Below are 25,445 nucleotides of genomic sequence, written 5' to 3'. Positions count from 1 at the left end.
GTCCCTGTGAATGTATTTATAAACTGAGATCAAGACACTGATCAATCTGGCTGATAAATTGAACAGACAGAGATACGGAAGCCACTCCCTGCAAGGCGTTTTCCCAACCCTCCCATTGTTTTGTGGCTGTTCTCTGCGCCCCCTCCAGTGACAACATTCCCAGCTCTGCCCCACCCTGGCCAGGATGCATAGTCACTTTAGGGACAGCAACTTGTCCAGCCGTGAGCATTCAACAGATCACGGGATTGGCTTTAAAAATCCTGAGATTTGGGTTCACTTTATTTGCTTCTGGGTTATTTACTCGAGCTGGGTCTAAACTTTTCTCTACAGCCACCAGAGCTGGAAAAAAATATATTTTATTTATTTTTAATTAAAGCTGGAACTAAGCCCATCAGTCCAGGGCCAGGGCTTTAAAAAAAAAAAGATCAACACCAAATATCACAGTAAAATCTCAAGAGCCAGCGTCGCCGCAATCGTCCTGATTAGACCCTGCAACCGATGAGGCCTGCGAACTCATCTCACATGTGGGCTTGTAACTGGTAGCAAACGCCACAGGACACAAGGCTACGAAAGGGGGAGCAGAGGAGGGATGTGGTGGGCGGCAGCTCAGTCAGCGAGGAACAGCGCAGAATTCATAGGGGTGTGGCACGTTCCCGAATCTGTTCAACATGGGTGAGAGATTGATTTCCTCTGGGCGGGTGAGGGGTGTGAGAGTGAAGCGCTGCAGGACGGTGGTGAAGATGAGGAAGAGCTCCATGAGGGCCAGGCCCTCGCCCAGGCAGACCCGTTTTCCTGGGGGAACGAAACACAGTGACTTCTGGGCTCTGCATGAGTCAAGATGCGTTTCAGGATCCATCATACCACAAGTCTCAGTTACCCTCCCTGTGCTTGGCCTGAGGTACAGAGGGGCCTGATCATGACTGAGAATCGGGCCCTCCCTCTTCGCCTTGGCCAAGGGGCTGGATCTCCATGCCGTGCACATGGCAGCTCCCCCTGCTTCATGGAGCCTCCCTGATTTACTCCATCTGAGGCTGTGGCTGGTCCAGACAGTCACTTCCACTGAGCCCAGCGCTGGAGCAGACTCAGGCCGGATTAGCTCTGCTGTGGGCCTGGGGCTATTAGATTTTGTGGACCCCCCACTTCCCCCCCCCATACAAGTCTTTTTCCTAATTTAAAACAAAATGAGCACAATTATGGCATGGAGGCTATTAACGCTATACTAAATTTGCCTTGTAATTAACATAAGGCCGATCTGTGGGTACATTTCAGTCTTAAAACATATAGAACAGGGGTCGGCAACCTATGGCACGTGTGCCAAATGTGGTATGTGAAATGATTTTGAGCAGCACTCACACTCATGCTGGGCCCACGTCATGGGGGACAGGGATGGGGGAGAAAGGGCGGGGCTGGGAAGGGGGAGTGTCCACTGCGCGGCGTTGCTTGGGGCCAGGAGCGGCTCCTGACCAGGGCGCTGGACCCGCGTCACAAGAGAGAGTGGCAGGGAAGAATGGGGTGGGGATTTATTTTTGGGAAACCCCCCGTAGTCCAAGGCCGTAGGCCGCAGCCCTTAAAGCCCCTGCATTAATCCAGCCCTGAGCAGACTCATCAGGGGAGACTCAACCTTCCTCCCATTGGTTTTCAGCCCATTTCCCACCCGCCCAGAGTCCCCAGCCCGGGGAGCCCACACGCACCTGCAGAGAAGGGCATGAAGGCTTCGTGCTTCCGGAAGCCTCCTCTCTCGTCCAGGAAGTGGGCTGGGTCGAACATGGCCGGGTCTTTGAACTGGGTGGGGTCTTTGTGGACACTGAAGAGCAGTGGCATCACATTGGTGCCCTGGGCAGGGGAAATGCACAGCTCCAGCACAAGCATCCAGGGCATCTCTCTGTCCATTCAGCTGTCCCTCCGTCCATGTGTCACTCTACCCATTCACCCGCTGTCCATCCGTCTGAGTATCTACCTGCCTGACATCCAGCACCTGGTTATCCATGCCTCTTGATGTCCCTCTATCTTTTAATTCACCCATCAGTTTCTCCGACCATCCATCTTTCTGTCTATCCATCCCTCCTGTCTATCTTGGCAATCCATCCATCTCTCCCCATGAATGGCTGGGCAGCCATCTGTCTTGGATGGTTTAGACACAACAAATCCTGCATCCTGGCAGGCTGTTAGACTAGATGACCCTTGTGTCCCTTCTAACCTGATGGTTCTATGAGTCTACATCCATCTTTCTCATCCACCCATGCACCAGCCTACCCACACATCTGTCTGTCTGCCCATCCATTGACTCCTCCCTTCCCCCGACACCCTGAATAACCATCCAACCATCTCGTCTAGTCATTCGTCCTCTCACCCTGTCTATCCATTTATCCAACGAACCACCATCTATCAATTCTATCTATTCGGATCATTTTCTATCCTTCCACCCATCCGTCCATCTGGATTGTCCATCCATCCATGTCTTGTCTGTCTACCCATTTATTCACACATCTATCAGTCTCTTCAACCATCTATCTCTCCAGCCAGCCAGCTAGTCACTCTTCTATCAGTCTACTTGTCGATCTCCCCATCCATATATCCACCCGTCCTACCTTCTCATCTATCTATCCATCCATCCATCCATCTATCCCAGTGCACACCCCTCTGTCTAGCCACCCATTCATCCTGACCATCCATCCATAAAGCCCATTGGCCAGTCAATCCAACTACAGCTCTAGCCATCTGTCCGTCTGTCCCTCTCTCCATCCCCTTTGGAAGCTGGGATGCAATCTGAGAAGAGGTGAGGGGGAGACATCATAGAGCTGGATCTCAGCTTCCCCGAGGTCAATCCAGAGTCACACCCTGGCTGCAATGAGGTCAGATCCGGATCCTGATCTCAGCTCCCTCAGTGTCAGTCCAGGGGAGATATTTGTTTTCTTGCTCGAATGTGGGGAGGAGGGAAACCCTTTTACCTTTGGAAGCAGAAAACCTCTGAACTGGGTGTCCCGGGTCACCGCGTGAGGGAGCGCCATCGGGGCTATGTCACTGACCCTCTGGACCTCATGGATCACAGCGTCAGTGTAGGGCATGTGCGCCCGGTCTTCTACCGAAGGGCTGCGGTGCCGGCCAATCACCCGGTCGATCTCAGCTTGGACTTTGGCTGTGGAGAAAGAAGCGGGATGGAAAGCGGGTTATGACTGGAAGGGCAGCCTGACATCACAGCTCTGGGAAGCTCTGGGAAGGCTTCGGCCTTGTCCTTGGGCGAAGCAGTAGCAGCCATATTAGGAGAGACAGCAGCCATGAGCTAAGTAGCCTGTGTTCACATCTTCACATTCCTGAAATTACATCAACACTGTGGAATCAGGCTGTTGAGACGGAGCTACTGTCCTAATAGTCCCTGCCACCACCAGACAAAGACACAACGGATCCCTTTTCAATAGTTGTGGTTGTAAAATCCGCACTTCCTATTAGTTTGTCTTTATGGTACCCACTTCTCTATTGTTTACATGGCTGATATCTGTCTGGCTCTCCCATTGTTTCATAAGTAGGTGTGAAATATTTAAATCAATTGCTAGGGCGTGAGTGGTCAAAGAATTATTTTGTAATATGATTGGTTAAAGCCCAGCTAAGTAGGACTCCGGTTTCACTATATAAACTTAACTCCAGCACACAGCCCAAGAAAATTCAGAGCATCCAGCCAACTGCATTTACACAAGCTGGAGTGCCCATATAATCGGATCCTGATTGGCTACCAGGAGAAGTTTGTCTGTCTTATTGGGAGTGGTGAACATTGTATGCTTAGCGTGTGTAGTTTGCTTTGGTAATTGTTAATAAATAGAGAATACAGATATTACTGTGTAAGGCTCCTTCACTGGTTAAAGATCCTGCAAACCCGAAGAGAATTACGCCCAGAGCCCTATGAACTGGGAAAGGGTGGGGGTGCCTTAACCGGGCTATGCCTTGAGCACTGCGGACTAGGGTAAAGGTGGGGTGCCCTAGGTAGGGGGTAGCACTGCGTGACCTATGGAAAGTCACTTGACGTCTCCCCCATCTCAGTTCCCCTCTGCACAGTGGGGATAAGGATCCTGCATTCATCTGTCTTTTCTGTTTAGACTGGGAGGCAAAGAAGTGACTCGCTGTGTGTTTGTGCAACACCCGGCACACTGGGAACCTGGCTCTCGTCCAGGGGTTGGCACAGACCCCAGCCCCCCAGGGAGCTGCATTAGGAATAACAATAGAGAAAATATCTCCCCTGTTTCTCCCCCTTGCTCCCCCCCCGCTCACCCTGTATCTCCGGGTACTTCATGAGGATGAGGAAGCCGTATCTCAGGGTGGTGCTGGTCGTCTCCGTGCCCGCGAAGAACAGGTTGTGCGTGGTCATCACCAGAGTCTCCATGTGGAAGTAGCTCAGTGGGTCCTGGTTTTCCTGCAGGGGGAGGCGTATGCAGCTCCTCATTGGGCGTCTCCTCCCGAGAATTCCAACTCACAGTGCTCATGTAAATCACTCCAGCAGAGGGGAGTGTCTCCCCCTAGTGGGTGCTCCACAGATGCAGTTTATGGGTCTACTGCTGCTGCTGGGTGTGGGAGCTAATCCCTTAGCTCTAGGAGCAGAGTCAGATGTTGTTAACCCAGAGTCTACCTGGGTCAAACCCCACAGCCTCTCTGGACAGCCAGGGCTAAAGTAATGCTGGACTTTCAGGGCAGCTCTACTCATCCCCTGCAGTATTCAGCAGAGGTAGTCTGCACTTCTCATTAGCACAGGGGGGGCTGGGAGTCAGAACTCCTGGGTTCTAGCCCAGCTGGAGGAAAGGAGTGGGGTCTAGTGGTTAGAGCAGAAAGCTGGCCTTCAGAAGTCCTGGCTCCTATTCTTGACCTACTGCATGACTTTGGGCAAGTCACTTCCCTGTTCCATGCCTCAGTTTCCCCAGCCTCTGTCCTGCCTCCTGGAGTGGAGCGTCACGAGAATCAGGCTGTTAATGTTTACAAAGCGATCAAGACCAGGCATCAGAACATGATTTTCTAGCAGCGCTCTCAGCGCTGAGCGCAGGGCTGAGAGAACCTGAAGCACCAGAGCTTCAGTTACCTGTTGGCATCCGTCCTGCCCCACCCCTCAACAGACTAAGAAGAGGCCCTGGAGATTATCTCTGGGCATCGACAAGGGCAAGAACCAGTGTGGCAGGTAATGGAGCAGGAAGCGTCTCCAGGATTCTGAAGAAAAACTCCCCTTCCGACAAGTGCCAGGAGGGATTTGGGGCTGGTCACGGGCCAGCTCAGCCCCATGTCTGTGAGTCACACTGCTCCCTTGGGCTGGGCCACGAACCTTTCCATTCTAGCATTAGCCCAAACAAACACATCTGCTCCTGGAGGCAAATTGCCAGATGAGGGCAGAGGCAGGTTTAGTTTTTGGGAAATGTTCTTGGGTCCTTTTAAGCCACTTTAAAGGTTGAAGGAATCTGGAGACGGGAAGGCTGAGCAGGGACGTGCTCATGGATTTCCAGTCTATAAACGGTTGTGATAAAGGGGACGGGATCAATTGTTCTCCGTGTACACTGAAGAAGGTGGGACAAGAAGCAATGGGCTGAATCTGCAGCAGGGGAGATTTAGGTTCGATTTTAGGAAAATCTTTGTAACTCTCAGACTAGCAAAGCACTGGAACAGGTCCCTACGGAGCTTGTGGTGTCCCCATCACCTGAGGTTTTCAAGAGCAGGTTGGACAAATCCCGGTCAGGAGGGTCTGGGGTTATTTGCTCTGTCCTACCCCAGTGTGGGTGCTGAAGGGGGCTGAATGAGATGTCCACTCGAAGTCCCTCCCTTCGCTACATTTAGATGGTTCTGTGCTTATTAATTGTTACTCCTTATGGGCCGAGGAGCTAGTGACAATTCCAGGGTCCTGTGGGTTGTTGCAGTGATGATGAGAAATTGCTGCTAGTCGGGTATATTTTTGGTGCAACCCTATTCATTCAGAAGGATGCAGAAAGTCCTGTTTTCCTGAACACAGGAGCCAGCCTCCTGGCTCACAGCTCTAAGCCTTGCTCAGCGGCAATCCTAACTGAACCCTCTCTCTAGGTTTATCCTACGCTGGGTCTGCTTGGCTTTTTTCTGCATCTGTCTCTCTCTGGCCCGTCTACAGAGCAACTGGGACGTGATTCCCAGTGTGGGTAGAGAGACTCACGCTGGCTGTGGTTGAGCTAGGGCACTAAAAAGAGCAGCGCGGCCACTCCAATAAAATCCTGTCCTAGATCTTTGGTATGTACTTGGGGAGCTCCCCCGAACCACCCCCCACGCCACTGTTATTTTTAGTGAGCTACCTCCATCAAACCAAGAGCGTGTGCATCTGGGCATAACCCCTCCCAGCTGCGGCTAGCCCTGCCATGTGTCCGTGTGTCTTTCTGTCCTTGCACGGTCTCACAGACACACAGCCCCACCCATCCAAAGCCAGCCCCTCCATTGGAAACCCCTTGGCCACATGCTTCAACTTCTGCGCCACCTTGCCAATGTTTTAGAGGCAACTGCTATTGTGAAAGCCGCTTCTTCACCCACACCCTGGGTGCAAGGCAGCGGTTACGCCCGACCCATAACAACAAGGTTTAAACCAACAACCCCTAACAATACCTATATTACTGGAGCACCTGGGAACCCCAGCCATCGGCCAGACCCTGCATTGTGCCAGGTTCTTTACAAACACAGAACAACACTAATTGTCTTTCTCTGGCACCCAGAGGACCCCCCCCCAAAAAATAAGGGCCCTCATTGCCAGGTGATGGCAAACCAAGGGGCAGTGCCTGCCCTACAGAGCTCACAGTCTGTCCAGGCAAAGGAAGGACCATTATTTACATTTCACAGATAGTGAAACTGAGGCACAGGGCGGTCACCCAACAGGCCAACCAGGAATAGAACCCAGATCTCCTGAGCCCCCATCCACTGCTCCAGCCACTAGAACACCCTGCCGCCCATATTGACACAGGAGCAGTTTTAAAGGGGTCAGTCTCCTCCCGCCACGAGCCCACAACCCTTTCACCTGCTCCATTCTGAGGAGGAAGCAGTCGATGAAGTCGCGGGGGCAGTTGGCGTCGAAGGATTCCTGGTGCATCTTCACCCGCTCCGACACGAAGAGCCGCAGCTGCTCCAAGTTCTCAAAGATCCTGTTGTGAGGCCCCGGCAGGTAGGACATGGGGCCGGGGAAGAGGTTGTACATCTGTGGAGAGGGACACGAGTCACCCCAAGGCAGCACGTGAGCTCTGTGTGTTTGTCACCGTAACAAATGGAGCAGCAATGTGTGTGCATTCCCATGGTGAGCTCTGTGTGCATTACTATAACGAACAGGGGGGGCAGCGTGCATTGCATTACTGCAATGAATAGCATAGCGCTGTGTTTGCATTACCGTAATGACAGGACAGCAGTGCAGGTCCATGCACATGACCACACTGAACTGTGCAGCGTGTGCACTTCACTCTATGCAGTTCATTACAGCGTGTGCACGTCATGCTACCAGAATGAATTGTGCATGTGTGAGTCACGTTACCATAATGAGCCGTGCATCACTGCATGTGCGCGCTTGTCCGCAGAGGGGGGAGACCCCTGCCCAGACACAGCCCCCACCCTGCACCAGCACCCACCTGCCCCCACACTGAGCTGAGCAGCTGGAAGGTCTGGTTGATGAGGCCGACCAAGGTGAGAAAGTTCCTGTCCTCGTAGTCGAACCGGTCCCCAAAGACGATGGAGCAGATGACGTTGGCGACGGCGCGGCTGATGAGGAAGGTGGGGTCGAAGGGCGCGGCTAGTGAAGGGGAGGGAACAGGCTGTGAGCAGCAGGAAGTCACAAGTGGGGGCTCCAGCTCAGTCACTGCTGGGCAGGGAATCTGTGGGGGGGGCTCAGCAGTGGGGGAGGGTCTCCCCTTGGTGTCAGTGCAGTGCTAGGGGCGTGTGCAGCAGGAGGCGCTCTCTTCTCTGGGTTGAACCCAACGCCCCAGCGTGGCACTGGGCAGGGGGCGCTGGGCTGCAGGGAGCAGGGTGCGGGCTCAGTAGGGGGCGCTCTGTCCTGGCCGTCTGCACTGGCCCCCATCCCCAGTGCAGCACTAGGGGGCGCTGTCTGGCCCCACAGCAGGGATCTCGCAGCAAAAGGCTGCAGTGCTACATGGATTACGTGTGGCAATAATCCCGGCTGAAGGGAAGCTGTGACCCCGGGGTTGGGAGGCGGCAGCCTGGGCCAGCACCCACCCAGCTGGCGCACCTTGGGTCTGGGCGAGCTCCTGCACCAGGCACCGCGCCTCCTCCTGGATCCGCTCCTCCAGGCTGCGCTTCCCCATGCCGAAGTTCCTCAGTGTCTGCAGGGCGAATCTCCGCAGGACCTTCCACTTCTCCCCATTTGTAAAGATGATGCCTGGGGGAGGGGAGAGGTGAAGAAAGGGCTCAAGAGAGCCCGGCTCCATTGAATTCAGCTGGGCTTCCCCCATGTACCCCTGCCCCATGCTGGGAACAAATGACAATAACCAACCCCTGCTCATGAACAACCGAGAGTCCTGCCCCCACTGCCCTCTCAGGGCCAGGAACAGAACCCAGGAGTCCTAGTGTAGCCCATTGGTCTAGCCCACGAGATCCCACTTCCTCCCAGAGCTGGGATAGAACCCAGGAGTCCCTGCTCCCAGCCAGCTCCTGCTCTAACCACTACCCCCTACTGCCTCCTAAACTGGTCAGTCTCGGTCTCTCATCTGTACACACACATGCCAGGACTGAGGGAAACTAGGAATGCAGGTCACCTGGAGATAGCCTGTGACACTGACTCTAGTCTAGCACCACCTCGATCTAACGCACTCCACAGGGGCTGAGTCATTATCCCCATTTTATAGGTGGGGAAACTGAGGCCCAGTGAGATGCAGGGATTTGCCCACAGTCATGCAGGAAGTCAGAGGCAGAGCTGAGAATTGAACCCAGATCCCTCCGGAGCCTATTACAATTCCCTTACCATTCCCCTGGGTGAAACGGAAGACCACGGGCAGGTCCCCGCGTGCGCTGAACTCCTCAGCCTGGTCCACCAGGGCCTCCTTCATCACCTGGTATCCACACAGCACGACCCAGGGCTTGGGGCCCAGGTGAATGGTGAAGACAGGGCCATAGCACTCGCTCAGCTGCAAACACAGAGAGACCTGAGGGTCAGAATTCGGGGCCATAAGCCAAACATACAGCCCTGCAATTGTGATACCCAGCCCCCCCACTCTAGCCACTAGATCCCTCTCCCCCCCCGAACTGGGAACAGAACCCAGGAGTCCTGGCTCCCAGCCCTCTCCCCTGCTTTAGCCCATTAGACCCCTCCCCTCCCCTCCCAGAGCTAAGAACTGCACCCAGGAGTCCCAGACAACGTGTGACCAGGGGCCATTAACACTGGAGCTGGGCAGGGAGTTTCCAGCAGAGCAGGGTTTTAATGGAAAATGCCCATAAGTCAAATGTGAAACGTTTCTGACGGAATCTGCTTCATTCCTAGTGGTGGTTTGGGGGGCAGAACTTCCGGGCAGGCCTGCCCTGGGCACATCCCTGGAGCCAGGACCCCCAGGCCTTCCAGACTGCCCGATTTCTGCACCCTGTTGAGCCAGCTGCCCCGAGAGCCAGGCAGCCCAGGAAGCCAGATGGAAGCCCTGGGGTCCCTGGCCTGGGGCTGTTCACCTTGTGGAGGAGCTGCAGACATAGAATCATAGAGTTGGAAGCGACCGCAGGAGGTATCTAGTCCAACCCCCTGCTCAGAGCAGGACAAACCTCAGCTAAATCATCCCAGCCAGGGCTTTGTCAAGCCGCAGTTTAAAAACCGCTAAAGACGGAGATTCCACCGGCTCCCTAGGTAACCCATTCCAGTGCTTCACCACCCTCCTAGTGAAATTTTTTTTCCTAATATTCAACGTAGACCTCCACCCCTGCAACTTGAGACCGTTGCTCCTTGTTCTGTCATTTACTACCACTGAGAATAGCCTAGCTCCTTTCTCCCTGGAACCCCCTTTCAGGTAGTTAAAGGCTGCTATCTAATCCCCCCTCATTCTTCTCTTCTGCAGACTAAACAAGCCTAGTTCCCTCAGCCTCTCCTCATAAGTCTTGTGTTCCAGCCCCCTAATCATTTTTGTTGCCCTCCACTGGATTCTCTCCAACTTGTTCACATCCTTTTTGTAGTGGGGGGCCCAAAACTGGACACAATACTCCAATGCGGCCTCACCAGTGCCTAATAGAGGGGAATAATCACTTCCCGCGATCTGCTGGCAATGCTCCTACTAATGCAGCCCAATATTCTTTTGGCCCAATCCTCCAATTTGTCTAGCTCACTCTGTATCCTATCCCTACCTTCCAGGGTATCTACCACTCCCCTGAGCTTAGTGTCATCTGCAAACTTGCTGAGGGTGCAATCTACCCCATCCTCCAGATCATTGATGAAGATGTTGAACAAAACGGGCCCCAGGACCGACCCCTGGGGCACTCCGCTTGTGACTGGTTGCCAGCTAGACATGGAGCCATTGATCACTACTCGTTGAGCCCAACGATCTAGCCAGTTCTCTATCCATTTTATAGTCCATTCATCCAATCCATACTTCTTTAACTTGCTGATAAGAACACTGTGGGAGACTGTATCAAAAGCTTTGCTAAAGTCAAGGTATATCAGGGCATGGGCACTGCCAAGTGAAATGGACATAGTCATCAGTTTCACTGCTGCTGTTCAGTGAGGCAGGTCAGCTTGAAACTGACAAGAATCATGATCGTTTCATTCAGCTGGTTTCAGAACTTCATAGATACCAAGGCAAGGAGGGACCCTTGTGACTGTTACCTGGCAGCTCTGTGTTCTTGGGGAACCAGGGCACAAAACTCTGACTCTCTCTGGCTCACCTGAATCCCCCGCCCAAGCCCCTGCTTGAACCAGAAACTAAAGGCATCTCAATACGAAAAGACAGTGGAAGACACACCTAAAACCCTCCCAACAACCCCTAGCCTCATCTGCATCAAAGGTGTAAAAAGGAGGCATCTCAATTAGCACATCGAATGGAGAACAGAAGCCTCATCTACATGGAAGATGGAACAAGAATTAGCATAGCGAATGGAGAAGCAACCTCCAAAGCAGGGACCGCACTGAACTCTGGGATTGCCAGAGCAGGGACGCACTGCATGATGGGAGATCTCTGCTCTTGATGTAAATGAACTCACACCTGCACACACCCAGTTCCGCAGTTCTCAGACCATTCTAGATATTGATATGCAAAACACTGAATCTGCCTGGTTGCATTGTGAGCTCCCTCAAGGAACATTGCCCATAGCCAGGAGTGATCAGCTCCTTTTGTCCAGCATAAAGAAAACCACTCTGGTATCCTCCCTTGAGTCATCGTTTCCCCATAAACAAACCTGGGGTCTACAAAAACCCCTACGCGAGTTCAAACCCCTGTTCTGATGCCTGGATCCAAATTCTGCATCAGCTCCACTGGAACTTCCCCTTCTCCTGACTGATCGTGTTGGGGGCTCTGCCTGTCTCAAGCGCTCCAGATCCGAAGCTGAACAGCCTGTCTCCTGGGAACCTCTGAGCTGCACGGAGTGGTGAGACCCCCCTCCCCACCCCATCTTCCCCCAACACTCTCTCTCTCTCTCTCTCTCTCAGTCCAGGTATAACTTCCTACTTTTGTAATCAAACCTGGACTAGCTTTCTCCAATACCCCAACTGTAATTGTGTAGTACTGTAAGCGTTGGATTGTTTTTCTCTCCTTGTATGGTATTACTATTAGTATCATAAATTGTATATACCTGGCAATACAATAACTGTTATAATCAAGCTGGTTGCCACTTTCTCTCTCTCTCCAAACTGCATTTACTCCTTTGTGTGGTCCTATTTTGCTCTTCAGCAACGCTTCTTTTACCTAAGCCAAAGATCCCTGGAGTGCCCAAAAATCCTGTGGGGTTTGCTCGTCAAGGGGGTTACTGCTAGAATAATTGTAGAGTGAGGGGGGAGGCAGCTGGGAAGTGCTGCTCTGCCTAGCCTACGGAGTCCAGGGGCATATAAGGGGGGTAGCTGAAAAGTGCTGTGTCACCCAGCCTGCCGAGTTCAGGGACATATAAGGGATCAGCTGACAGTGCTGATAGCCCGGTCCGCTCAGACGCACTCAGTTAATCTGGAATGTGTGTGTGTATCTGTGAGGGGTTTATTTGAATCTGGGGCTGGAGGAACCCAGCCCTGAAAAGCTTAGGTCCCGCAGGATAGCTCCATTGGGAGGAGACTTGTAGCCATATGAACACACAAGTAACACAAGCAGTACATTAATAGAATCACACCCCCCTTCCAGGAAGGTAACCCTAATTAATGAGTATACCTCAAGGTGACGGGCAAATCTGGTAACAGTGACCATCTCGTCTGCCCTCCTGTATCACACAGGCCAGAGAATGGCCTCAAAGTAATTCCTAGGGCAGAGCTTTCACACAAATGGCCCATCTAGATTTGAAATAATCAATGAGAAAACAATTTTTTCTGGAATTTCTGGTTCTCAGGGGAAATAAAAATTAAATTAAAATTTGGAACAAAACCAAAATATCAAAATTTCCCACGAACCAGAAATTCCAAGTTTCAGCTGGTTCTAGTTGGCGGGGGGAGGGGGCTGCGCATCAGGACACCTGGGTTCCATCCTGGGCTCTTCCACCTAGCTCCCTGCATGACCTTGGGCAGGTCACGGCCGCTCCCTGGGCCTTAGTCTCCCCACCTGTAAAAGGACTGAGGTTGCGCACTTTGAGCTGCTCTGACCCAAGGAGGCAAAGGCTGCTAACCTGCCCCTCAAAACTGTCCGCATCGCCCTAAGTGTTAATAGAGCACGAGCAGGGAGATGCTCCCAGTGCAAACTCACCGAAACCTTCCCACAGAGCAGTGAATCCTTTTGCTTTAGTACATTGTGTATCCCACGTTATTCATCATAACAATCATGCACTTCAGTAGCTGCAGGGAGGGGCTGGGATCCAGGACCTCTGGGTTCTATCCCTAGCTCTGGGAGAGGAGTGATGTCTAGTGGCTAGAGTGGGGTGTGGGAGTCAGGACTCCTGGGTTGTAGCCTTACTGCTGGATCTGCCACTGATTCCTGCAGCACCCAACACAAGGGTGTCCTGATTTCAATTGGGGTCTCCAGGTGCTACCGTCAGACACATAATGAGGGAGCCTGGGAGGGGAGGGGTGAGGCACTGATAGAAACGTCGTGAGTCGCTAAGGTTGATAAGCACCTTTCTATGTATGTATCAATTTTGTATAAGTTCTAAATATGCGTCTGTATTTCAACTTGTGCTGTGTTTATGGGCGACACCCCCTCCCCAACCCCAGACAAGCAGCAGCAAAGCCTGATTAACGGCCCATCAAGGGAACTTGGAAGGTTCAATGAATCCAGTGAAAAAACCCAGGGGCTGCACCTTATGAGTGACCAGGACACATAAGAACATGCCTGTAGCAGGAATCTTGAGGGTTCATTAGAGACGGCAGTATTGAATGAGTAAGGAACAGAACTTTAATAACACAGCCAGGAGCGATTCCCAGGTGTGCAGCTGGGAGCAGCCTTGTTCCATCTGATGTAGGGCACATTTCCCAATTCACACAACACTGTCCCACGCTAGGGAGTTTCTCTAAATCACAATCTTCTACAAGCATCTCTCTACATCTTCCCTCCTAAGGAAAAGAAATTAACCCTTAGATACATATAAAAAACTTTCGGATGACGCATTCACTACCATCTAATAACACATAACGACTATCTAATAACACATGCATTATACCATCGTTTCTCAACCTGTGGTACACGTACCCCTGGGGGTATGCAAGACACAGGCAGGGGGTACCTGGGGAAAAACAGAGTGAAGGGGAGGCAGACGGCAGCTGCCCACTTCCCACCCGGTCCCAGCTCCCAGATGGAAGGCGTGTGGCAGCCCCTGGCTTCTGGGGAAGGCAGGCGGCAGCTCCCCGCTTCTCTCCGGGTCCCAGCTCCCAGGTGGGAGCCCAGTGGCAACCTCCTGCGTCTCACGAGCTGGCCTCGCAGCTGGGTGGCAGCCACCCGCACCCCGGCTCTGAGCCGAGGGACAGCCTCCAGCACCCCAGCTTGAAGACGGGCAGCAGCCGCCTGCCCACATCCCTGGGTCTAGCCAGGACAGGACCTAAAGAGAGTGGGAGCAGGGACTCAGATCCTTTTGCTAGCCAACTCCACCAGGGTAGTGTGTAAGCCAAGAAAGTTCCGCACAATAGCGGGCCCATTCCCCCACTTACACACCATGACAGCCCCAGATTTCACCAGTTACCCTCTTTTCCTGTCTCTCTCTCTCGCCCTCCTTCCCTGTCTCTCTCTCACCCCTTCCTCCTCTCAAATCTATGGCATAAAATTTGGCGCGGCGCTTTATATTCCCCAGCATTGGCATGCCACTCAAAGCCTCCTAGCTTTGGCCAACATCATCTCTAGCCCAGGTACGTACTTGAGTTGCACACCCCTGGTTTAAAGGTGGTAACCTTACCCACACTAGATCTGACATCTGTCACATCACAGCCTTATATACTCAGCCCTTCTTCCAACATATGGCTCACGTTAGTCTGTAAATATAAAATCCTGTGGAAAATTGAGTGTTGGGGCACTTATTAAAATTTTCAGACGTTAGGGGGTACTTGCTACTTAAATGGTTGAGAAATACATGCATTATACAATTCCATAAACTCAATGTGTCAGCTACCCAGAGAGGAGAGGTTACTAGCACATCACTATCAAGTGAGTCTTCACCACCCATTTTTCACATATCCTAGAAAGTGTCTATGAGTCTTTCTGCACATTTGCCAGGCTGGGGTACCCCTTTCTGGCTCTGGCTACAAGTAATGGCCAGGGGGCTCTGGGGTTCATCCAGCCAGTCCTCCAAGTCACTCCCCATCAGCACCTCAGCTGGCAACCGATCGTGCACCCCCTCTTCCTTGGGGCCCTCCTTGGCTCCCCACCTCAGATGCACCCTCACCATGCGTACCCTGACCAGGGGGCTGAACGTTCCCCTCAGGGTTAGGCAGGTATCAGGCACCACCTGGCCTGGGCCCACCACCTTGGGCAGGGCCAGCGTGTCCCAGAGCCCCTGGACTGTCCTTCCATCTACCTCCAGGGGAATAAGGTGCTGGCTCCTTCGGGGTGGCCCCACCCTCACCTGGCAGATGGCAAATTCTGAGTTGGAAACTCTGCCTTCCCCCAGTGAGCCGGTCTGGCTGCCTCCTCCTCCCCCCTGGGACCGTGTGATACTGTCATCCACACCCCTTGGGCAGCCAGCTCCTCCTGTGGGGAAACCCCACCCAATTACCCCTTTGAGGGGTTGGCTTGTCCCTCCCACCCTTGAGCCCTGGGCATCGTGCCCACTTGTGTCCCTCCTGCCCACAGTCAGGGCACCTCCAATCTCGTTTGTCTCTGGGACTCATTCAGTTTGTCCCAGTGTTAGCTGTCTCTCTGGGGGAGGTTTCCTGGGATCCGTCTTCTGGGGCCCCCTTGGTGATTCCTGTGTGGCATCCCCGACCTGGCCCCTTTGGACCTAGTCCATGTCCCGACTGACTGTCCATGAACTCATCAGCCAGTTTGTCTGCACTCTGCAGATCCTTAGGCTTCTTGTCCCTCAGCCACAGCTTCAGATCAGGGGGACAGATATTGTACAGCTGTCCCAGACCCATCAGTTCAAAGACATCCTCCTTGCTCACAGCCCCGACTCCAATGCCCCATTTGCAGATGTAACTTCTCATCAGGGTGGTGGTTTCCAGGTAGGTCACCCTCGGAGTCTTTTGCATGGCCGGAATCTCTTCCGGTCTGCCTATGGGGTCAGCTCAAACATGAGCAGTAGAGCCCCCTTGAACCGCTCATGATCCCCGGTCTCCACCCTGTCCGTCTGGCTGAACAGACCTATGGCTTTGGAACCCAGGCGTGGTGAAAGTGACAAGTATGACAGCCCCTCCACCACTCTAAGGGGACGCAGGGTCTACAGTGACAATGCGTCGCCCTAGCTCTGCTGACAAAAGCCGTACGCCTCCCGTCGAGGTGGTTTTATTTTGTCGAACAAACAGGACAGTTTTGTTGGCGGGGAGGTGACTGTCGTGTGTGCAGCAGCACTGCTTTGTCGACAAAAGCTGACTTTGTTGACAAAACTCTCTAGTGTAGACCAGGCCTCAGTTTATGCTGATTGAGGCTGTCTCAGTTGTCACAGAGTTGGCTCAGGACTTAACTGAAACCCAGAAAGAGTCTGTTGTGGCTCAGGAAGATGTTTGTATAGAGCAACCCCTCGCTGATCAGCGACAGGACAGGATTTCTGTGGGAAACGGTTTGTGGCTTAAAAATGCTCCTGAAGGAATAAAACCGCCTCATGGTGGCTTTTGGAAACAGTTTGCTGCAACTGCAGGGTGTGGACGTGAAGTTGTTGAATTAGCTCAGGAAGGATGAATCAGTCACTGCCTGTCGCAAACAAGAGTTTATATGTGGAGAGACTCGGTTCAGTTCCGGTGGCCAGAGGTGTTCAAATGTGGCTGGCTTCACTGACTTTGTTTTAGAAAGCTCCAGTGTGGATCCCTTAGAAAAGGCTCCAGATGGAGTGAAATTAATTAGGACGTTTGCACAGCATATTGGGCAGACATGAATGTCTCCATGTTGGCTCTTTAAATAAACAGTCTGTGTCTCAGGGTCAGAGGGAAAACTGGGTAGCTGGATCTACAGAGCGGGACAGCTGTGCAGTGATCTCCTGGAACTACAGGGGATGGCAGCAAACTCTCTCCCCTGGACACTTTGGATATGTCTGGTCGTCTCTTAGGGCTGGTCTACACTAGAACGTTTTACAGGGGAGGTGCACAGACTAAAATGCTCCTCCCACCAATGGAAGTAAGTCCCCTGCTACGTGGACATAATAAAACCACTTCAAGGAGCGGTGCAAGGCAAGGCTTATGGCTCCTCACTCAGGGCGCCGCAGGCTCAATGTAGATGCGGCTGTGGGGCTGTCATTCTTGTCAATGACAAGAAAGCCCCTGAGAGCTGAGCAGCTGGTCTCTGCTCTTGGGGGAGCAGGGTGAGAACCCCGAGATGCTCCTGGCTGTGAGAAGCTTTCTCAGGTGCTTCTCCATCCACTCCCCGCAGGGAGCAAGGGCAGCCTTGTCAATGGTACGACAAGGTTCCCCAGCTTCCAGCAGGGAGCAGATGGGGGAGGGGGAAGGAAAAGGGGAGCCTGAGCAGCTGGACCCCACTCCTGAGGGGTCCAGGTGGGGAACGGAGAGGAGAGAAGCTCTTGGTTCCCCATCCCTCTTAGCTGGGTGGAAGTGCTCCTGGTGCGGACGTGCTCCTCCAACCCAAGGAGAGCAGTGTGGACATCAGCCACTGCAGCAATGACATAGGTCCACTCATTTTTCTAGTGTAGACAAGGCCTTGGTGGACTCAACCTCTGAGTCCATGTGCAATCACGGATTGGTAGTGAAAGGACAGCAGAGCCCTGTTTCTAAAATGGGGATGAAAAGGGTTGGTATCTCTTTAAGAGAGAATCTAGCCCTGAAATTGCTAACACTTGAAAATTTGAAAACTAGTAAACAAGCTAAGGTGTGTGTTGATGCAAGTTACCTGCCTGACAGGTGAGGGAAAGATTTGCCCATAGCTGTGAGCACAGAGGACACACCTGGCAATTTCACATAAATCAGGCAGAAATTATGCTGCAAGAGCAGATCCCACCCACTACTGATCTAACCGAACTCCGGGGAATGTTTGTAAAAAAAAATAAAAAATCGTTTCCTCCCTAACGAATCTTAAAAAGAAAACCCAGTTTTAATCAACCAGGATGTTGATGTTCCTATTAATGCTAACGTTAACTCTTGTGATTAATTTGCTGATGATGCCAAGAACTGTAAAACTGTACCGTGTGTGATCTTTTGAAAACCCATTGCACAAGTAACACAAAACACGTAATACAAAACCAAGAAGGGAAAATTCCCGTGATGCATTCAGCAGTCTCTAGGGCAGTGTTTCTCAATTTCTTTCCACCCTCAGAACCCTTGCCCGCCCATGCCATACCGTCCACTGAAAAGTCAAGAAAATCTTCCTCTTTTCGGCGGCGCGGTATTTGCTTGATTCGGCGGCGCGCTTTCAGGGCCGTTTTTGGCGGTGCCATCAGCTCTTTGGCAGCGCGCGAACAGCTCTTTGGCGGCACCAGAGTTTTTTAACATTCGGCGGTGCAGTACGGCTGCTTCACGGAACCCTTCCGCTCAGCCCACGGAACCCTAGGGTTCCGCAGAACACCATTTGAGAACCACTGGTCTAGGGACACCCCTTTCCGAATCCATTTTTCTCAGGGAGCGTGACAATGTCTGGCCTATGAGTGACTATTTCTAATATCACTGATACCAGTATTACAGAATTGCAATAAATATCACATAGGAGAAGCCATGCAGGGAACCAATGGAAACATCATGAGTGACTAAGACTGATAAGCACCTTTATCTGTATTTATCAATGTTGTATGATAAGTTCTAAACATGTCTGGTCTGTCTGTATTTCAACTTGTGCTGTGTGTCTGGGCGAACATGCCCCGCCCCACCCCTCCCAGGACAGAATGCAGCAGCACTAAGCCTGCTTAATGGCCCCTCAAGGGAACTCACAGGTACAAGAAATCCAGTGACAGAACCCAGGGGCTACACCTTATGCGTCACCAGGGCATGTAAGAAGTTAAGAACATGCCAAGGGACAGGGGACTCTGTGGTTTTCCCATGCCATGTGCTGAGTTTGGGACAAGCCACATGGCAAAGGGGCATAAAAGGCAGCTGCACCATCCCCATCTTGGCTTCATTCCTACGTCCTATCTCTGGAGCAACTCATCTACAACTGAAACTGTGAAACAAAAGATGGAGACCCAGCCAGGTACTGGATGTACACCAGAGGGACTGCGCAAGCCTGCAGACTCCACAGCTATGCTGAGGATCTGATACACATGGACTTTACAGTCATTTGTATGTATCTGATTGTTTTGACAGCAACATTTTTGGTAACAGGAAACAGAGTTTTAATAACTTCTCTCTTTACAGGACCTAGTTGCTAAATGGGGGCCAGAGACTGGAATGCAATAAAGGGGGTTGTGTATTTTCTTCTTTTTAGCTTCTTAATAACCCGTGTGGGAGATCAGAAACACTGTTTGTGACTGGTCGGTGAGTCTCACGGCTGTGTTACCCACCATTTGGGAGAATCTGCTCTCCTTTTGCAGCCTGCCCTGACCTTGGCATTTTCAGGAGGGCTACACTAGGCACAGCCGGGTCACAATATAAATCAGAGAGGCTACACTCGGCACTTGCGTGAACAATGGCACAAGATGGGATCAAGCCCTGGCTATGCCTAAGTGCAACGCTGCCCTGTCCCTTCTGCTAAAAAGGCTGTTTATGCCTGCGTCAAATTATCCTTCCCATCTCCCTTACCAACATCCACACCAACAAAAGACAGCCAGAAATTCACCAGCACGGTGCAGACATTTCCCACTGTTCACTCGCCAACCCGGCTCGGAAGGCAAATCCCTCCTTACTGTGAGAAGAGATCTGGCCATGTCCTTGGTATCCAGCTGCAGCAGATTCCCCAGAAGGGGCAGTGGGCGCGGGCCTGGAGGCAAATGTCCTCTGTTCTTCTGGCCCTTCCCGTTGAGGAAGAGGAGCAGGCAGGAGACACAGATGACCAGCAAAATCAGCGTGGTCGCACCAATATCCATGGCCCTGCGCCGGGTGCGGCACCGCTGGGTAACGCAAACCAGAGAAGCCAGGCTAAGCCAAACGCAGGGTAACAGCCCGGGGGGGGCTGCTGGCTGCCTTTGCATTTAATGACTTTGGGATGATATCATTCCTGACTGCTCAGGAGGGAAAGGGGCGGGTTTCGAAGCTGAGTCACTCGAGAGGCAGCCAGGCTGGGTGTCACACATAGGTAGGGCCTGGGTCTATGTGTCACCTGCTCTCAAGCTCAGGGGTGTCTCTTGCCCAGGTGAGCTCTGGCCAGGAGGCTAAACGCAGTGACACGAGCATGTCACATGCCCACTTTGAACCAGGCGCCTGTCAGGCACCCGCTCATGCCTTCAGGTTGTAAGTTCTTTGGCACATTCTCCCCCTCTAAGAGCCAGGAGTGGACCCAGGAGTCATGGCTTCCCAGCCTAGCTGCTTGACCACGCTCCCTCAGGTGTAGAGCGAAGAGCTCCTAGAAATGTAGGCCTGGGAAGGCTCATCTAGCCCAGTCCCTTGCACTGAGGCAGGACTCACTATAACCTCCTAAACCATCCCTGACAGGTGTTTGTCTGACCTGTTCCTATAAACCTCCAGTGACGGAGTTTCTACAACCTCCCTAGTAATTTGTTCCAGAGCTTCACCACCCGGGCTCTTTGGAAACTTTTCCTAATGTCCAACCTAAACCGCGCTGGCTGCAATTTAAGCCCATTGCTTCTTGTCCTATCCTCAGAGGGAACGAGAGCCATTGATCACCCTCCTCTTTACAGCAACCTTTTCCGTACCCGAGGATGGATCAGTCCCCCTCAGTCTTTTCTTGTCCCAAATAAACACACCCAGTTTTTTCAATCACTCCTCGTCAGTCGTGTGTTCTGAAACTCCAGCCATTTCTGCTGCTCTTCTCTGGACTTTCTCCAATTTGTCCTGACCTTTCCTGAAACGTGGCGCCCAGAACTGGACAGAAGAGTCTAGCTGAGTCCTTATCAGCACGGAGTCAAGCAGAAGAATCACTTCTTGTATCTTGCTCACAAAACTCCTGCTAACACAGCAACAAATGCGATTTGGTTTTGTTACCACAGTGTCACACTGTTAACTGCTATTTAGTGTGAAATCCCCTGTGACGCCAGATCCCTTCCACAGGACTCCTTCCTAGGCAGTCATTTCCCGTTCTGTATTTGTGCAACTGATTGTTCCTTCCCAAGGGAAGTACTTTGTCTTTGTCCTTTCATTAATTCAGGCCATTTCTCCACTCTGCCAAGATCATTTTGAATTCTAACCCTGGCCTCCAAAGCGCTTGCAACCCCCCAGCTTGGTGTCACCCTCAAACCTTACAAGTGCACTCTCTGGGCTGTTGTCCAAACCAGGTGTGACGCTATTGAACAGAACCAGACCTTGGAATGACTTTCACTCACTTCCAACCTCCCCTCCCACTGCCGGTGCAGCCCCTGTGATAACTGTAGGGCACCGACATCAACAGCGCTGGTGGACATGGCTGACACTTCACATGGTGGCGGGGGATTAGCCCGATGGTGTTTGTGCTGCAGAGATAATACTTGGCTTAATCCCCTAGGTGATGAACCCATAATGAGCTAATAATTAAGCATTGCTTCAGCTGTAGAGATGCTCTGGCTGTACAGCTATGGGGTAACTAGTCACTGCTCCACCGGGGTAAGGTCTGAGGCCTTGTGTTTTTGGCTAAGCAGTAGCAGCCACACTACAGAGACAGCAGCCATAAGCTAAGAAGCGTGTGGTCACGTCTTCACATCCCATCCTACTGTCATTCATCAGTAATATTGGGCTGCTAAGAAGGTGCCACTGTCCTGACAGTAACGACCAGCACCAGATAAAGAAACAGAGCTGAAGGTGTTTAAAAAACACTTTGATAGATTCTGTCTGGCAAGCAGTAGGAAGTGATAGCCTGAGACAGGAGGCCTGGTATGACAGGCCAGGTGTGAGGCCTGAGGCCTGAACTATAGCAATGGTCAAGCCCTGCAGTTACAAAGCCAAGTTAGCAGGAGTCAGGCTGTGAGCCTGCCTGTAAGTTCACAGTAAGTGGCAAGAGCAGAGCTGGTATCACACACGCATTGCTAAAGAAGTGCTAGGTACAGGACACTCACACAAGCACATTCCAGAAAGGTACCAGAACATCCTGTGGAAGAACCCAAACTCAGGGGTCCTTACTTACAAATCCGTTGTCCAGCAGATAGCCCAGAATAAGCCAAACAACAGATTAGTAAAGTCAACATTTATTCTTTATGTAAAGAAGGTGGTCTCTTCAATGTAAGGGGTGACTCTCAATATAAAAAAATCTAAAAGCTTTTATAGCCTCACACAAACACGTCTTTATACGTCACCGTTTCCATGATCATATGTACTAAAAAAACTGTTTATCTAGGAATTTTCTAGCTCAGTATATTCAACTTTCCTTATCTAAGTTACAAGGTCTTTCTCTGCATTCCATCCCTGCTGGCGTCTAGGCCTCTTAACTATTTTGTTAACCCTTAATATTCTAAGATTTAAACATCTGCTAGAAACCATCTCAGGTTTTTGCAGCCATTTCTATTGATCAGTTCTCATAAGAAACAGAGACCCCATCTTCTTTTCCCTTCACAGTCCCAATACCCCAAAGATAACGAGGGCTACTGACCCCTCAGAAGGACAACACGATGGATCGAGAACTTTTGGCAGAGCCGTTTGGTACAAGGTAAAAGGTGGTATCTCACCACGTCAGAGGGCGGCAACTACACACGTCAGAGGGGCAATGTGCAGCTTGTTTCTCTCAGTGTATAAAGGCGGGTCTCAAAGGGAGTGTCTTTGTCTGGTTGAGTGAGGAAGGGAAAGTCCCGCTGTTTACTGAGCTGCTCCATTGTCAGAGGCATACCAGTATTAAGTGCACTTATAGCACGTATAGGGGGCTTTTTACATGGCTCATTTGACAATGAAGCTGGCCTGGTGTCTTCGTTGCTGAAAGGGCTCTGTGATCTTATTGGATGATCTGATCGTGGTTTGGTGTCTCACTTATCTGCTGAGCTGTGACAGCAAACACGCTGGGAGAACACACGCAGCCAACAACTGCCAACAGTGGTTGTAAAATATACTCTTTTATTGTTTTGTCTTATGGTTTCCACTTGTCTGTTGTTTATCGGAATGATTTCTGTCTCGTTCTCAGATTGTTTCTCTCTGTTGCATAACTAACTGTGCAATATTTACATCAACTAAGGTGGTGGGGTATGAGTGGTTAAAGAACTGTTTGTAATGGGCTAGGGGTGGTGTTCTGTAGCACTTTCATTTCATATGATTGGTTCAGGTCTAGCTAAGCAGGACCCAAGTTCTAGCCGTATAAACTGGGGTCCAAAAGGAAGGTCTTTGAAACCTAACTCCAGGACACAGCCAAAGATCAAAGCCACCAGACCCTAGGCAAGTGTATTTACAGGAGCTGGAGTCCCCAGATGATCTGATCCTGACTGGCCACCAAGGGAAGTTTGTCTGCTTTATTGGGCGTGGTGAGCAGTGTACGCTTAGCAAGTGTAGTCTGTTTTGGTAATTGTTAATAAATCGAGGTTAAGGATATTACTGTGTAAGGCTCCGTCGCTGGTAAAAGGCCCCGCAAGCCCTCGGTAAATGACACCTGAGCCCTACACATTGGGAAAGGGTGAGTATTTGAATGAAACAGGTTATGCCCTGAGCCCTAGGGATGGGTGACCCTGGGCTGAAAGTATGAGTTGTGTAAGGGTAGGTGCCTTTCCCCCGGAGCTCTATGGACTGAGAAAGAGTGGGGGTGCCTTAACTGGGTTCTGCCTTGAGCCCTACAGATTGGGGTAAAGCTGTGCCCTAGTGTGCGGGTAGCACCGCAGCTTAAGACATGAAACTGAGGCATCTTAGCAATGCTAAGTTGATTTTTTTAAAATACAGTGGTGTGTCTCATAGCCCCTCTAATGCTAATAAAAGGAGAGTCCTACCTGAAGCAGTGGGCCTGGGAAATGTGCCCCAGCCTTACCTGTTCTGCATGATCCATGAAGCCTAAGAACCCATGAGTCCAGGTATCCAAGTAACCTCCCCCCCTCCACCTGCAGGCATCAGTCGCTTTGTTGCCAAGCCCAGAGCCTTTAGGAGCAGGCGGGGGTCCGGGGCCATGACCACCATGCGCACAACTGCTCCCCTGCCATGGATCGACCTGCAGATCTGAGGCGCGGCATGAAGGGACAGTGGCAGGCTATGGAGAGTCGCTCCCCCACCTAATTTTCCAGGGGAGCTCTGGCTCCTGAGGAATTAACTACACACCCCTGCCCCACAACACACACACACACACACACACACACAGTTATCCTACCACACCAGATCCAGACCTAGACGACTACACGCTGCTGATCTCAGCTGTCACATCTCATTCCACACCCGCCTGTAAATCCAGGGTGCTGACGGGTGAGGGCACGGGGTAAATTCCCTGCCCACTGGGGCTGCTGCTGTTCCCTCCAGATAAAACTCACGATTAATAAATAATCCCCTTCTGATGAGTGCCCCACTCCAAAATCAGATGCCCTCAGGTCCCTTGAGCAGCCCCCAGTACCTGAGCACCCCTCAGCTTGTAGTGCATTCATCACCCACCCCCCCCCCAGGGGTGCAGGGTGCCCCATGTTGCAGTGGCCCAGAAGGACTCAGTGACATGCCCCGTGTCAGACGCTCAGTGGTGGAGTTTCCCTTTCACATCACGCACAGCTGCTGTCAGGTTTCTTTCTCCCCAGCAAACTAGGACTACAGGATTTTCCAGAGCAGATTTGACCCATGGGTCCTGCCAGCCCTGGAGCCCCTCACCCCTGTGACAGGTCCTGCTGCACCAAAGGTGTGAGCAAGTTTATAGTTAGGGGATAACTTGCCTCCAGGAAAGATGGCTTCTGCCCTGCATCAGATGGGTTTGGCTCCCTTCCAGACTCTCAGGGCTGTTTTATTCCTGATAGTCTCATGCTCCACAGACCCATTGGATCCTGCCCTCCCAGCCCCCAGGGTTCTTCAACCCCATTGTGCACCACATGTGAACCCAGAGAGATGTCACTCAGTCAACAGGGCTGATCTCGATTGACGCAGCTGTAATTGAGCACAGAAATCCAGCCCTGGGGCCGAGGGTACTTGGCGCTGCATGTCCCCGTGCAATGACCAGGAGAGCTGAGGTCTCTGGGCTGGTTTGACGCAGGGCCCAGGGGCAGGGCAAAGCAGGGAAGTCGGCAGTGCCCAGGGACATGCGACAGTCACTTCTGGTGCCTGTTCTCAGCACAGCAAGGGGGCCACCTTCTGGTCACGTTCAGCTTCTCACTTGGTCCCTGTCGGCAGATCGCGGTGCCTTTTGATTCACTGCAGGTGAAAGGAGCTGGCCCCGAAGCCCCAGACCTTCCGTGCGGCTGCAGCCAGGGCCCATAACCCCTTCTCATGGCCACCCTACCCCACAGCAGTCGGGAGTAGCCAGGCCCCTGTGCATCCCAATCCCTGGAGACAGAATCCAGGAGTCCTGGCTCCCAGCCCCCCTGCTGTAACCACTAGACCCCACTCCCTTCCCCTTCCCTCTATCCAGCAGCCCCAAGCCCAAGTGCAAGCGAGTGATACATGGGCTGCCAGGGGTTATAGCACCAACTAGCCCCCAGGAGGCAGGTATCTGGCAGCTTAATGCAGCTGGCAGCAAGGAACCCAGGAATCCTGGCTTCCAGCCCCCTCCCACTGCCCGCCCGCTCTAACCACTAGACCCCCCCATCATTAGAATGCTGGAAGCTGTATATTG

The 25,445-nt window shown here is 52.1% G+C and overlaps 1 protein-coding gene across 1 annotated transcript; it reads right to left on the bottom strand.

Moving 5' to 3' along the window:
• Positions 1 to 344: 344 nt before the first annotated feature.
• Positions 345 to 19,677, bottom strand: LOC137158765 (cytochrome P450 2F3-like). Its single transcript, XM_067556630.1, has 9 exons — positions 19,498 to 19,677; positions 8,939 to 9,101; positions 8,207 to 8,356; positions 7,593 to 7,753; positions 6,995 to 7,171; positions 4,261 to 4,402; positions 2,949 to 3,136; positions 1,692 to 1,833; positions 345 to 792 (listed from the first exon to the last, which is right to left on the bottom strand). Exons 1-9 carry the CDS (start codon positions 19,675 to 19,677, stop codon positions 611 to 613), a joined length of 1,485 nt encoding a protein of 494 aa, XP_067412731.1. The 3' UTR covers positions 345 to 610.
• Positions 19,678 to 25,445: the final 5,768 nt, after the last annotated feature.

The sequence above is a fragment of the Emydura macquarii genome, unplaced genomic scaffold (assembly GCF_026122565.2).
Source record: "Emydura macquarii macquarii isolate MOO-44397 ecotype Brisbane River unplaced genomic scaffold, CSIRO-AGI_Emac_v2 contig_1790, whole genome shotgun sequence".
NCBI lineage: Eukaryota > Metazoa > Chordata > Testudines > Chelidae > Emydura > Emydura macquarii.
This window is presented reverse-complemented; position numbering and strand designations above follow the sequence as displayed.